The 14916-nt window shown below is 32.6% G+C and overlaps 1 protein-coding gene across 1 annotated transcript; it reads left to right on the top strand.

The window, feature by feature from the left end:
• The first annotated feature begins 13601 nt into the window (after positions 1-13601).
• LOC143242633 (dynein axonemal heavy chain 12-like) lies at positions 13602-14661 on the top strand. Its single transcript, XM_076486110.1, has 2 exons — positions 13602-13896; positions 14367-14661. The coding sequence occupies exons 1-2, from the start codon at positions 13660-13662 to the stop codon at positions 14634-14636; spliced, it is 507 nt and encodes a 168-aa protein (XP_076342225.1). The 5' UTR covers positions 13602-13659; the 3' UTR covers positions 14637-14661.
• Positions 14662-14916: the final 255 nt, after the last annotated feature.

Below are 14916 nucleotides of genomic sequence, written 5' to 3'. Positions count from 1 at the left end.
AACTTGTTTAATAAAATATTTTATTCATCAAAAAGCTGTATTTTGTAAACTATTCAAAGCAAATAATGAAATTGTTGTTAAAGCACAACTGATAAATTTAAAATAATTTTGAAACCAAGTTATAATTCATTTTGCAAAAGACAAGCAATAGACATTAATCATTATGTTTTTCACACATAATAAACATAACACCAAGAAATGTGTAAACTGTAATCACTGTAAAGAGACTGTTGTGTGAATCAACCTATTTTCTGCTGATTCCAACTGTGCTGTAGAAAATAAATTTTTTATTTCAATAACAAATTCATTTATTTTTCTGGTTATTTCTCAAAGAAACATTCTCAACAGTGTTTGTTTTGATTTGATTATTTGTTTATAATGTTATGTCTATTATCACCTTATAAAGTATTCACAATTATGAGGATAATTTGTAATTGGTTGATTTACAACCCTGTGATGCTAAGTCATTGGTCAAAGATTAGCACATTTTATCAATCAACTGTCAGTGTAAAGATGGCTATGAAGAATGTTTATAAAGAATGCACCATCTGATGGTACACCATGATTTTATTACTTACACTTAGTGTTTGGTAGCTTGAATATCTTGTCAAAATCTGGGTATCACAGTTAATCTGAAAATGTCTGAAGGTTATTGATGGTGCTATTATTTTTATAGTCTGTTACTATTTGTTAAAAGTAGTGCTCATCAACAATGCTAAAATTTAGAGGAGGAAAAATTTAAATCAAATTATATGCTATAAAAATATTTACCCAAAACAATACTATTTCTTCATTAAAATACATAAATAAAATAACACACATATAATAGAAACTTGCAAATTGATTATATATTTACTATAGTGTAATTTTAAAGACTTTGTTGTTGTTTTTTTTCCAATTATGAACTAATAAATGCTCCATGGTATGAACTTCACCTTAGCAAATGGGAGCTACTGCTACACCTGTATTACAGTATTGTCATTTCTACAATAATTGGTCCAGTAATTAGGTCACTCAGTTTGCAACTGAGAGTTGAGGTGCCATTTCTCATCCTTCAACATGCTCACTCTTACAACCATGGAACATTATATGCAACACTTAATCCCACTACTCATTTGTAAACAGTAGCTAAAGAGTTGGTAGTGTCGACAAACTACATTCTCTCTAGTCTATTACTTAAAAATTATGGACGATTATTACAAGTGGCCTTGTGTGGCTTTGTATGAAATTTCAAACTAAACTAAGTAAAAGAACACAATGTATCATCTTAAACAGAAAACATGCAGACAATAGTAATAACACAGTATGCAATATGAACCATTTAACCTTTACAGGTAGTTACATATTTCTAGAATATTTCACTACCAAAGTTAATTTCTACAGCAACAATAAATGAATAACATTAGTAATGCTATTACTAGTACAAACAGCAGTGCTGTCAGAAGGTGTATTAAGGCCGTGTTTTCTATTTGCAGAACCATGTCGGCTGTAATGCGCTATTATAATTAAATACACCTTATAATTAGTATGCTTGCTGCTGACACTGTCAATGACAGTTCTAATACTAAATACTAGAAATATAACCTTGGTATATTGAAAACATTACGTTAGGCTAATCGCTGTTTAACTTGTACTTCGAGTTTAATGAACTTATTTTCTTATAGGAAATATCTTTCTCAGCTTTTCATGATGACGAGAAATCCACCTGAAGTGAAAATGTATTCTTAAGATGGCTGGTATGGATAGTAAAACTTTAATTAAAATACAGTTCTGTACTTTTAAGTTTCAGCTTTTTCCTCTTACGTCTTTGAATCTATTTAATTCATCTCACATAATTAAATAATAAGATAAATAACTTTTACTTTCTTACCTTTACACAGTATCAAAATATGTGTATCCATTGTAGCATTTGTAGTTGTACAGAACGTTAGGTTTGCTTCAGGAAATTTATATTAGATTTAATCAGTTCTGCTACGAGTAGATATATCTTAGAGCTTCATAACAAACAAGAGCAAAAGTATCGTTATTTGCAACACAGCACACTTTTGTTTCTGAAATGTAAGTTTTTCTAAAATTTATAATAAATCAAGTCCTACTAACTCACTGCATGTATATTAACATTCTAATACCAGCTTCTAACAGTAACACTGTAATTCGCGCCATTTGTATACTTCGCCATCTGTCCTTTAAAAACCGACACACTCGAAAAGAAAAAAAAATTGACAAAACAATGCTTCAGCTGAAACACTCGCTTGATTGTTTTGTTTGGGACTGTATTTTGCTGACATTTTGAAGTAAAATAACCTTGTTTGTTTTGTTGTTAAATACAAAGATACACAATGCATCATCTGCCCACCTTGGGTATCGAAACCTGATTTTTAACAGAAAAAGCACTCAGACACTCACCGCTTAGCTTGTGGGTGAAAATAGCTCTCGTGTTCCTTCCATAATTCGACTTTATTTCAGACGAATCAGCAAGAGAGCAGAGAGAGAAACAGACACGTACTTCACAACTTCGTATCTATCTTACCCAGTAAGTGGACCCATACTGTTTGCTTTAAGTGAAATCTGTGAGTCAGAAAATGCAACAGAGAAGTAAGTAAAGTGAAATTTTGATGCTGTTGCTAGATTATTAGCGTTTTAACATTATCAGTCATATGTCACCCATAACCCGTTGTGGGTTCTCTAATTTTATATTAACTAAGTCTTCCGCTTTTCTATACCTTTGCAAAACTTCCGGTTTATCTGCCAATTAGAATTTCTTAAGCTTTCGCATTTACCCTTGATTTTTTATTTATGGCTAAACATGAATAGTCTATTTACGTTTTAGAAAACCTTGATTCAAAAAATCACGTTTGAGGTCAATAAATCCAGATAATGTTTCAAAAAGTTATAACGAATATAACACAGTGTAAAGGTCTTAAATGCTCGCTGTGTAATCTCCTAATGTTGATATTAAATTAGAATGCATTTCACTTCACATTCAAAAGACTGTTTTCATATATTAATATATCCATCATTTTATGAAAAACAATTCTGTCAAATGGAAAATTCCTAGATTAAAAATGACTTTGGGTAAGTTTTATGTTAAAATTTCTTAATTGTAATTGATTTTCTTTACAAAATGTTTTCCAGGTATTCTGTATAAGAAATTCTCACTTACTTACAAGCCTCCCCCCGTGGCACAGAGGCATGTCTGCGGACTTATAACGTTACAATCCAGATTTCAATACCTGTGGTGGGTAGAGTATAAGTAGCCCGTTGTGTAGCTTTGTGTTTAATTACAATCAAACAAAAATCACTTACACTTTATTGTTTAATATTTTTATAGGTTTGAAGTCCATATGTCCTGATGGTTTTTCAAAACAATTACACTGTGTAACATAAATTTTGTTCCTGGATAATGAGTGTTATTTTTTAATTGCTTATGTTGTAAAAGTATAGAAAATGGTCGTTATTCCATTCAAACTTTGCTTTTGTGACCTGGATAATGAAATTTAGAAATTAACCTATTTCCTATGAAAAAACAGGCAAATTTGCACGTGTTCATTTACACAATGCCTGAATAAAATAACATATGAATCAAGATTTCCATGTATTTATACTAAAGTTATACAAAAATGTTTAGAAGTGAGTAGTTTTTCGAGATTTGCAACTGTAATGTAAATCACTTTCACGTAACAGCCTCCAAATATAGTCTTCCATCATGTTTTCGTTATACGCTTCTTAGTAGTGGCGTTCAAAGTCCAGTATATCTTGGTGGAAGCGCTCGCCTTCCTCCTCTAAGGATGCTCCCATGTTCTTCTTAAATTTATCACGGTGAGCGTTAAGGATATGGACTTTCAGGGGCATCCTGCAGCCCATTTTACCGTAGTTCTTCACCAGAGTCTCAACCAGTTCTACATGAGTTTGAACCTTGTGATTGCCCAAGAAACCTTGAATCACTGCGACAAATCTGCTCCAAGCTTTATTTTCTTCCTACTGGGCTTCTTGAGGAATTCTGCGCACTCGAGGATCTTTATTTGTGGTCCAACGAAAACACCAGCTTTGACCTTTGCCTAAAACAGCTTAGGGAAGAAGTCTCGAAGGTACTTGAAGGCTGCAGATTCCTTATCAGGAGCTATGACAATTTGTTTCATCAGATCCAATTTTATGTGCAATGGTGGAAAGAGATCGATTATTATTCCCGTTATGGAGCAGCACAGCTTTTAGGCTTCTACAACATTCTAGAAAGTTCTTGAATATTCTTGTAAGTTCGTGAAAATTCTCTATCAGTTACTCAGCGCTGAATCTACCTGGAATGTTCTGGAAAATGGATAAATTGGAAAATTTCATTACCCAAACCATAAAAACAAAGTTTGAAGAGAAAATAGGTCTTTTCATCTACTTTAGGCATAAGCGATTGGGAAATAACGCTTTCTTCTCAGAAACAAGAAAAAGTAAAAGTTACAGGCAATGAGAATAATGAACAAATTTTTCTTGGTGATTTTCAATCGCAACGAATTCGTCCAAACACATTTCAGTTTAATAGTTATATTAAATTAGATGAGGCTGTGTGTTTTCTCGCAGCTAATTTTTTACGTAACTGGACGCAGATTGTGAGCAATACATGAAAAGTGTAGCTTGCTTGCGCACAGAATGAACAATGAGCCTTGGTTATATGTTAAACTCACGCATAAAGAAATAAGAATAATGAAGAAAAATCGAGAAAAAAAATTCTTGTAATTCTAAAATAGAGATCCATTACGAGCAAGTATTTTTATTTTTATATTCGTCCCGGCGGCAGTTTCTGTGCAGTACAGAAAATTGATATACTTATACAAAATCGTCTGGTATTTGTAACCAATTTCTGTGGTAAGTTCCACTTTATCACTGCTTTACACACGTTTTGACAGAGAAAGTGTCCATCATGATAATATTAATTGTTTCTTCTTGAGTGTGAAAATCAAAATACAAAAACTCAAATACATTACCAATTGCACGATATTAGGAAAACAAAAACGTGCTGAAGTACATTCAGTGGTCTAGTGTATTTTTACAGAAAACATTATTGCAATAAATATGTTCTACTTTTTTACGTTGGGAAGAATACTTCAGAAGAAGGGAATGCGCTTACAAACACTTTCAGGAGGTCAGTGAAATCTCTAAAGGAAAACATTTCAGAAACATGATGAGCTGTTATTTTTATTACCACACAAAAGTAGGCGCTATTTGAATATTTATAATGTTTCTGTCAAACAAGCAACAACAACAAAAGAATCGTTGATTATCTTCAAAGTTCTCTTCTCTCTTCAAAACATAACACAATAGTTACACTGTCACAATCAATGATTTACCCTATTCTGGGATATCGAGTTACGTGGCAGTTGTGGGTTATGACAAAGCAAACAACCCGGACACTGGTGAAACACGTTTGTGAGGAAAGTCTTAGCGGCAAGCAACTTTAAAAGAAAAAGAAACTGAGAAGGACACATTAAATATCTTTCTGTACAAATCTGAGAAACAGGTGCTGGGTATTTTCGTAAAATGAAAAAATTATACATCTGACGATGATAGAGTTGAGGATATTCTGCTCCATCCATTCACAAACCTTTCAGAAGAATGTAAGTTTGCAGTCAGAACCGAAACGATACAAGTAATAGAGGGAGTTGTTAAGCAAAGCAAAAACAACCACACACACATACACACAAAATAGATTCCATTCTACATGACACAGTCACTTCCACAACAGAAACACTGCTTCATTCATGCAGGTAGAATACTACGACTATTTATCACAATAATTTATATAAACTTCATCTCTTCATTCTCCTGTTTCTGGACCTGCAACACTACTCATTCCAGTATTGGGTTTATATTAGATGTGGAATAGAACTTTTGAAAGTTAAGCCCTTCCTGGAGGCTCAGCAGTAAGTCTGAGCGTTTATAACACTAAAAATTGTGTTTTTGAAACAGTTCATTATGTAATTATCTGCATAATAGCAAACAAAAACTGCGATAAAGAAAGAGAAGTTATTAAATTAATCTAAAAAACAATAAAGTAAACTCGACAGTATCTGAGTAACACAAATATTTCATAAAAATGTAATTCCAGTAATAATTATTATTCAGCCTCCAGTACTTTCGATATAGTAAATTCTGCACTACAGCATTTAATATTACGGCGCCCGGCCTGGCCAAGCGTGTTAAGGCGTGCGACTCGTAATCTGAGGGTCGCGTGTTCGTATCCCCGTCGTGAAAAACAACGGCCCTTTCGGCCGTGGGGGCTATTCGTTGGTAAAAGAGTAGCCCAAGAGTTGGCGGTGGGTGGTGATGACTAGCTGCCTTCCCTGTAGTCTTACACTGCTAAAGTGGGGACGGCTAGCGCAGATAGCCCTCGAGTAGCTTTGTGCGAAATTCAAAACAAACTTAATATTACGAGAATTTTTTTTAAATTATATTAATTTGGGAAACAATTAGTTTACTCATTTATTTAATTAGTTTTTAGGAAAAGTTTGCTTCCTTATTATAAGATGTTTAATTTTTCTTTTAGAAAATTTGATAAAATATAAATTATCTTGCTTTCGAAAGTTATAATGAAATATGTAATTATATTTCGAAATAACTGTTCGTATAGTAATAATATTTTCTAATTGTATCCATAGAGAAAACTTACTTCAGAAGTTTATTTATTCAAAGTGACTTATCTTAACGTCAAGACCAATCGTTTTTCTGCCCAACTTGAACAGCACAAGTTTATGTTCCAAACAGTTAACCTTCCTTAAGAAAAATGGTGTATCCCTTCGAAGCTTAGTGACGTCATTCGTAAGTAACCGTACAATGAAGTTTTCCTTCATTTTGTCGAATACTATTGTGTAACATATTATAATAACCTATATTTTTAATGATGTAATATTTTGTTAGCTGAAGGGCAAATTTAATTCTAATTTGATATCAAATTTATGTTCTAGCATATTAAAAAGGTAATTATAAATATGAGGTAATGTTGAAGAGTTGAGAAAGTTAAAGATAGTGTTTGTTTGTTTTGAAGTTCGCGCAAAGCTACACGAGGACTATCTGCGATTGCCGTCCCTAATTTAGCAGTATAAGATTAGAGGAAAGGCAGCTAGTTGTCATCACTACCAACCGTCAACTCTTGTTTTACTCTTACCAACGAATAGTGTGATTGGTCGTCACATTATAACGTCCCCACGACTGAAAGGGCGAGCATGTTTGGTATGACGGGAATTCGAACCCGCGACCTTCAGACTACGAGTCAAGTACCTTAACCGCCGGGCATGAAAAGATAGATATGATGATAGAAGTTTATTTCTAGTTAGAAAGTGAATGAATGGGTTAACTATTTAACTATTTAGTTAACTCTTCCTTTCCTATTATCTAATTTACCTGTCTCAGTCTCATGATCTAGGGTGTACTTGACAGTTCTAGGAGAACATTTCAATTCTGAAGCAATTTGCTATAGAGTCCAATCAGCACAACGTAAAGTTTTTGTACGAACTCTCTGCTCTAGTGACAATTCTCTAAGCTTTTTGGGCAATGAAAATAAAACTTAATATAATGTGTTAAACACTCTCTGTATGAAGGTTTATTTGTGAAGTTTTATGAAATTTATTTCTAACATACACCGGTACCATATGTTAGTTCCTTACTAACTTCTTTCTATACAGTTAACACACTGCATTGGGCACCATGACAGTTATTTCAGATCTTACATTTAATCACTATGTTCATTCAAGCAAAACCCTTATGATATGTCCTTGGTACAAGTTTATGGAAATTCCAAAGAATGACAAGTATTCTCATACTGATTCATCGGTTGTCAACAGTAAAGTATTACCATGTTGTTTTAGGTATAAAATATTTGAGTTTTCTTACGTGGTGACATGGAAGAATTAGCCCCACAAAATGGAAAGAATGACAAAATATTTTCTTGTCTTAATACTTTTGTGTTTTCTTATAGCAAAGCTACATCGGACTATCTGTTGAGTCCATCGAGGGGAATCGAACCCCTGATTTTAGCATTGTAAATTCGTAGACTTTCCACTGTAACAGCGGGAGACAACACTTTTGTTCAGTACTGTAATTGAATACTTGTTACATATGATTTTGGTTTGGTTTGTTTTAAATTTCACGCAAAGCTACTCGAGGGCTATCTGCACTAGCCATCCCTAATTTAGCAGTGCAAAAATAGAGGGAAAGCAGCTAGTCACCACCAACCACCGCCAACTGTTGGGCTACTCTTTTATTAACGAATTGGTCGTCACATTATAACGTCCCCGCGACTGAAAGGGGCGAGATGTTTGGTGTGATGGGAATTCGAACCCGCGACCTTCAGACTACGAGTCAAGTACCTTAACCGCCGGGCATGAAAAGATAGTTATGATGATAGAAGTTTATTTCTAGTTAGAAAGTGAATGAATGGGTTAACTATTACAAGTATATTGATTTAATTTTACATAATTTTTAGAAATATTAATTGCTGGAAGATGAACGTAGGTCTACCACACTTTGTTATAGTAATAGTATATAGTCTAACTTAGAAGTATTTCAAAATTAGAGTTGAAAGGTATGACTTCTTGTGAAGCCCAAGAGTTGGCAGCGGGTGGTGATGACTAGCTGCCTTCCCTCTAGTCTTACTCTGCTAAGTTAAGGACGGCTAACGCAGATATCCCTCGTGAAATTCAAAACAAATAATGCTTGTGAAGTATAATGAAAATAAAACTTATAATTTCTATATTTAACACGTTTTATAGTTTAGTAACAATTATTTACAAACGTTGACGTCTTGCTGAGCTGGCTTTTTTTTAATCATGTTGATAAAGTGTACAGAGCAGATAACACTAAGTATAGGAAATATACAAAAAGCACAAGTAGTCGTTCAAGAATATCAAACTTCGTAGATGATGAGAATTTCGTAACATGTCAGAAATTCGAGGGGGCGTTAGGATTATTTTAAATTGTTTGCTCGATAAAACTGTACCCAGTTTAAAATCGTTATCTAGGTTTGGAGAAATTGTTTAATATAATCGCTCTCCTGGTCTTTGAGCCTGAAATGGGAATAATCGGGTTTCGATACCCTTGGCTAACAAATAACCTACTGTGCAGTTTTGTGTTTAAAAACAAGAAGGAAACAAATTAAGATAATCTGAAATTAACTGTCAACTTAGTCTTCGAAATCTGCACTAAATTGTTGTTGTATAAGTTGCCAACATAATTACGAATATTTAGAATTACTATTGTATTACGTTGTTTTCATTTAGCATAAATTATAATTTTAACCAGGAGCCTTTGTAATCATATTTTTAGGAAATAAATTTTCAGTTACTTCTAAAATTGCATTAAACAAATAACAACAACCAGTGTAAATAAACAAATAATAATGAGTTGTAATCAACATATGACACAAGAAGTTCATTTGACTGTTTTGAGAAAAAAATCAAAGAGAAAAACAACATTGTGTGGTAGCTCGCTTTTTGTAAGAAAATTTAAATAAAGATTATGCTGTTGCTGGAACATTGTGAAGGTAACAGGAAGAAACACTGCTTTTTAAGATTATATTTCCAGAAGTTTGTCTGTCTAGAGAACAGTTAAAGCTGTTTTTTCTTTGATTGTAACTTTTATTTTTATACAGCTGTTGTCAGTGCAGGAAATCCCTATTTTTCAATACGTTCCATTTAAAGGGCACAAAAAATTCAGAAAACTGTCAGGAAAAGTGGGAGAACGAATAAAGAGCTTCTTGGGCTCTTAAGCGTGCCCTAAACTCTGGCCTCAGTATGCACGACTTTGATGTGTATTCCCTCACTTTACTTGGTCAAGATATCCTTTTATGGTCTCGCAAAGAGCACATACATTCAATAATTCCTTTTTCATTGAAAAATCTTCATGAATAATGTGTACCAATATTAACAGCTGACTTGCATCTAGTTGATCAGTACTTGTCAAGACAAAGCAAGAAATAAGTACTTTTTACAACCAATACAACAAGCGAGTTTTCTACTTGTTTTCCCATATCAGTGACCCTTCTTTGTATGGTTTGGTTGGAAAGCTGCACTGATTCAAATTTCTCAGCAATTTTGGAATCTTGAAACGCCTTTACCATTTCAACAGCACATTTCTTTACGAAACTGCCATTGATAAAAGGTTTTTTCGCTCTTACAAGTTCAAGAGAATCGATGTACGAAGAATTCAAAGCAGATGTCTCCCTTTCTGACAACTTGCTAAACAAACTCGTTTGTTATTTTAACTTCTTATTGAAATCTGCAATCTGAACTTTTCGAGTTTTTCCTTAATATTTTTTGTTTTTTCATTCATCGTTGAATAATGCCTTGTCACATTAAATTCTTTAGGCACTGATATAATTTGCATACAAAACAAACACTGCAACTTGTTATTGTTTTGTAATTAAATAATCAAGTTCCCAACGTTCCTGATACATTATTTTCACTGTCAATCTTACGTTTCTTAACACTTTGCTCATATTTATATTTACCACGGAACTGGACAGTGATACTTTACAACACTTCAACCTCCACAGCATTAAACTGAAAGCAGCCACCAGCCGGGCGAGTACATTTTGTTTAAACGCAAACACAAACTAACGTGGCAGGGTTTAGTTTAGAGAGAGAGAAATCGTAAGAATTATCTCTCCAACTGGAGTGTTCAGGAACGTTGTGGTTCCTCTTCGTCCCCTTTCGTGGAAGGTTATTGAATTTAGCTTCTTTTATTTATTTATTTTATTATTATTAAATAATTTTAAACTCTTTTTTTGGGTGAAGGAGTAAAGTTTAGTCCGAGAGTTGACGGTGGGTGTTATTGAGCAGCTTCCTTCCCTCTAGTGTATCAGTTGAAATCTAGGGGCGGTTGCTGTTACGTAAATATTCGAAACAAATAAACTAGTGTTTATTTACTTTAAAATTTTCATTCACCCTAACGAGTGATTCAAATTATTATTAAAGGATTATGACAAGTACATACTTAAACACAAATCTGTTAAAAACTGAAGTTGTATCCAATACATCTAGGTGAATATTCACTATTTTTCAATGATGCACACATTTATAACAGTAAGTACTAATTCATAAACTGAAGTTTTCATTAACTTTAAAGAATGTTCCTTTGAGTTAATCAAATAACTTTAGTGTACTCTTTGTTACAATCATTTCAAGAATTTTTTTCTGTTGATAATTTGACAGCATACTTAAAAAAAACAACTGACAACCAACGTATATTGACACTGATAAAAACAATATAGATGACAAATTTTGAACTAAAGAAAGGAAGGTTAAGATAAATTTCCTCTGAACAAAATTTAGTTCAAGATCTTTATTAAAAACATAGCTTCTTTTTCACTAAATCTACTTAACAATGATTTAAAAAGTGATGACAAGTGTAAAATTAAAACTTTAATTCCTGATTTATCATTATTTTAAAACACTGGAACTTAATATTGTGGAGACACTAAAACAGTTCAAAGAGTAAACATTATCTTGTTTGTTTGTTTAGTTATTTTGTAAAAAGCTACACCATGGGTGTCAAAACCTGATTTTTACCAGCATAAGTCCAGAGACATACCATTATATCACTGGGGGGCTAACATTTCTTATGTAAATGTATGCTGAAATTTGATATTAATGCTAATCATAGAACAGTTGAGATACTTAATTTTATTATTGCTAACAGGTAAAAAATCACTCGAAATATTCACCTCGACAGGAAAAGAATGCTTTAGGTATGTGATCTTAATACTGTCAACAGGTAAAGAACACTTCAGATACTCAGTTATAGGCTGGTGCTACACAGAACATTTGTTATTATAAAAACAATGTATTCAAATTAACAACTAAAATAAAAGGAAATACTGGAGCCAGTTATAAAAAGTTCATAAGGCATACTTCTGATACAATCTTACTTCTTCTTACATAATAGCTTTCCTCTATTTGTGCTGCTTTATATATACAAATATTTTCACTCACCACTAGTATTGAGGGTCCAAATTCACTTGTTTCCCAAGGGTATTACTGTGTTGTAGCATGCAAATGAGCACGTGACAACTCTCCACCAATAGGAGTGTGACACACCCTACTAGTGTAGCTGACTTTCTCTTTACTGAAATTAACATGATTCAGCACTCACTTATGCACATGTATAAAGTTTTTGCTTCTTCCTGTGATTCATACTTCACTTTTTATCATAACATTTTCTGTTAACTTTACTTAGTTTGTGGAGGGCTTTTGATAATTTTTCCTTTCCTTATTATGAGTTTGCAAGTTCATGTGATTGTTACTTCACCTAGTATAGATTCAAAGGATTTTATTCCTATTAAATGCTATGTTGGCATTAAAACTAAAGGTTCTTTCTCTAAAGTGCTGCTGTTATAAATATTTTATTTAGTGTCAGCAATTGTCCAGAGGGGATGTTTTAGCATGAATAACTGGATTATCTCTGACTTTTTTACTTAAAAATTATTCTCATCTACTCACTTCTGAGATATTAATTTTGAGGAAATATTTTTTTGTCTTGTGTATGATATGTCATTTTCAAATTGTTGCCACGGAAGTTTCCATTTCAGCTGTATTGTGAGATAGGAGTATACTAATTAAACAACTTTAGAAGCCTCTTCAATGTGGTATTGTTATACAGTTAGCTTTGTTGATAGAATTTCAGTTAGAAAAATAACAATTTTGTATAAACCATTACTGATGTTCCTGTGATGCCCGTCTTTCATAATGCATATCTTCATCTGACAGTGATTACTATTGGTATGTATTTGACTCAAAAGGTAGTACAGTAGTGAAATGATATCAATCCTGTGCTGAGACAGCTCTTGGAAACCAGCAATAAACTCCAGTTTTACTAGCACAAGCAAATAAAAGTAGTGATACATTCCACCTGAAAATGATGCCAGTTTGGCACAGTTTAACCTTTTAGCTAATAATTTGTACCCATTGTGCAGTTTGATATGCTTGATAGACTGAAACAATCAAAATAATGTGTCTTTATCAAGGACTTGACAACCATGAGATGAAAGCAAAATGTCACTGAGCCTACAGCTCCTTTGTATTGAATCTTTTGAATCTACCACACATTGAATCATATTGTATTATCTACAACTATATATGAGTGAGGTTAATAAGGTTTAATAAATGAAATAATGTGTTGTCATAAGTTAGCAACCATTATATCAGTTTTCAGTCATGTTTTCTAACTGTCTTATGTAAAGTAACCTTCATCCCTCTTATTCTTGAAGGACAAATTTGAAATTGGTTTTCTCAGTTTAAAATGTTTAGTTATAGAGTAAAATGTAGAGGTGTATATGCATATACGAACATGACATGCAGAAGTTAGGTAAAGCACATTTCTTGATAGCTCATTTATTAAGTGGTTGAAATACTACTTTATTTCTTTAATATTACCATCTGTAAAAAATGATATCAGAACATATTCTAAGTCAAACTGAAAAATGTATATAATATAATATATATAGACATGCATACTAAAATGTATATTATAAATGATAGTTTAATTTGAAATTTGGTCTTAAAATGAGTTAAAATAAGGAAAAAAGATTCTGTTACTTTAAGAAGTAAGACAGCAATTATGCCACCTTTTAATTTTAAGATGAAAAAATGATAACTTCTATGATAAGCTCATCTCTGACATATGGCTATGAATATTTGGGAAACACTGTTTGGCTTGTTATTACTCCTCTCACTGATCGCTGCTACCGTACCCTCTTTGGGACATTGCATCTTCATTTGGGGGGTGCTCCTGAAGGACCAGCCAGGCACTGGGAAGACTGAAACCACAAAGGACTTGGCCAAAGCTGTTGCAAAGCAGTGTGTTGTTTTTAATTGTTCAGATGGCCTGGACTATATTGCTTTAGGAAAGTTTTTCAAGGTAATGTATCCTCTGCTCCTCATGAAATAAACAATTTCTCACTGTAACAAATATCGTTTCTACTGTATGGTAATGAGGTTAAAGATATCCACTAAAGTCACAATACAAAAATACAAGTGAAGTATTAATACTAAATGAATTGTCAGCAATACACTAGTTATGCTTTTTAAATATGTTTGTATTAGAATCTAGTACGTACCACTTTTTGAACAGTTTGTATTTTCAGTTTACAGTTGATTGTAAATAATTTGTAATTTATTATGATCTTTAATTCATTAATATATGTATATATTGTCTTTTATAAGAAATGACATTCACAAATGTAAGGTGTTGCAATATCATCAGTAACAATTTGCTTAATTTAAGATGTGATGAAAGCAAAATTGATGGCTAACTTATATCAGAAGTTTTCTATAGATATTAATAATTTTTATAGAATAATTTGAACAGAGCTTAATGTTTTATTCAAGGGTCTTGCTTCCTGTGGTGCCTGGTCCTGTTTTGATTTAGAAGTTCTATCTGTAGTAGCTCAGCAGATCTTAACTATCCAACGAGGAATTCTTACAAAAGTTGTAACTCTTCTATTTGAAGGAACAGAAATTAAATTAAATCCAACATGTTCTGTATTTATCACCATGAATGAATGTATGACTAACAACTCATGTTCTCGTTTAATAACTTTCTTTATCCATATAACAGTTTCACTTAACTGCTGTTTAAGAATGTCTAAACAGATTTGAAACCAATAAAAATATTTAATATACTTTACAATCATGTTTCCAAGTCATTGGTATGTGCTTCGTATAGTATGTTCCATTCTTTTTTCAGTTTAGTTTTACTAACTTTTTTATTATAATGTCTGTAATATATTTAATTTATAATGTATATAAGTTATGTTGTATAAAATTGTTAACTTAAATAGTATTCCGCAAACTATATTTGCCGTATATAAGCCGGTCTGAAAAGTAACACGCATTCAGCAATAGACATTACATACATATAGTGTGGTTGTAATACTAT

This window comes from Tachypleus tridentatus, unplaced genomic scaffold, assembly GCF_004210375.1.
Source record: "Tachypleus tridentatus isolate NWPU-2018 unplaced genomic scaffold, ASM421037v1 Hic_cluster_2, whole genome shotgun sequence".
NCBI classification, from domain to species: Eukaryota; Metazoa; Arthropoda; class Merostomata; order Xiphosura; family Limulidae; genus Tachypleus; species Tachypleus tridentatus.
This window is presented reverse-complemented; position numbering and strand designations above follow the sequence as displayed.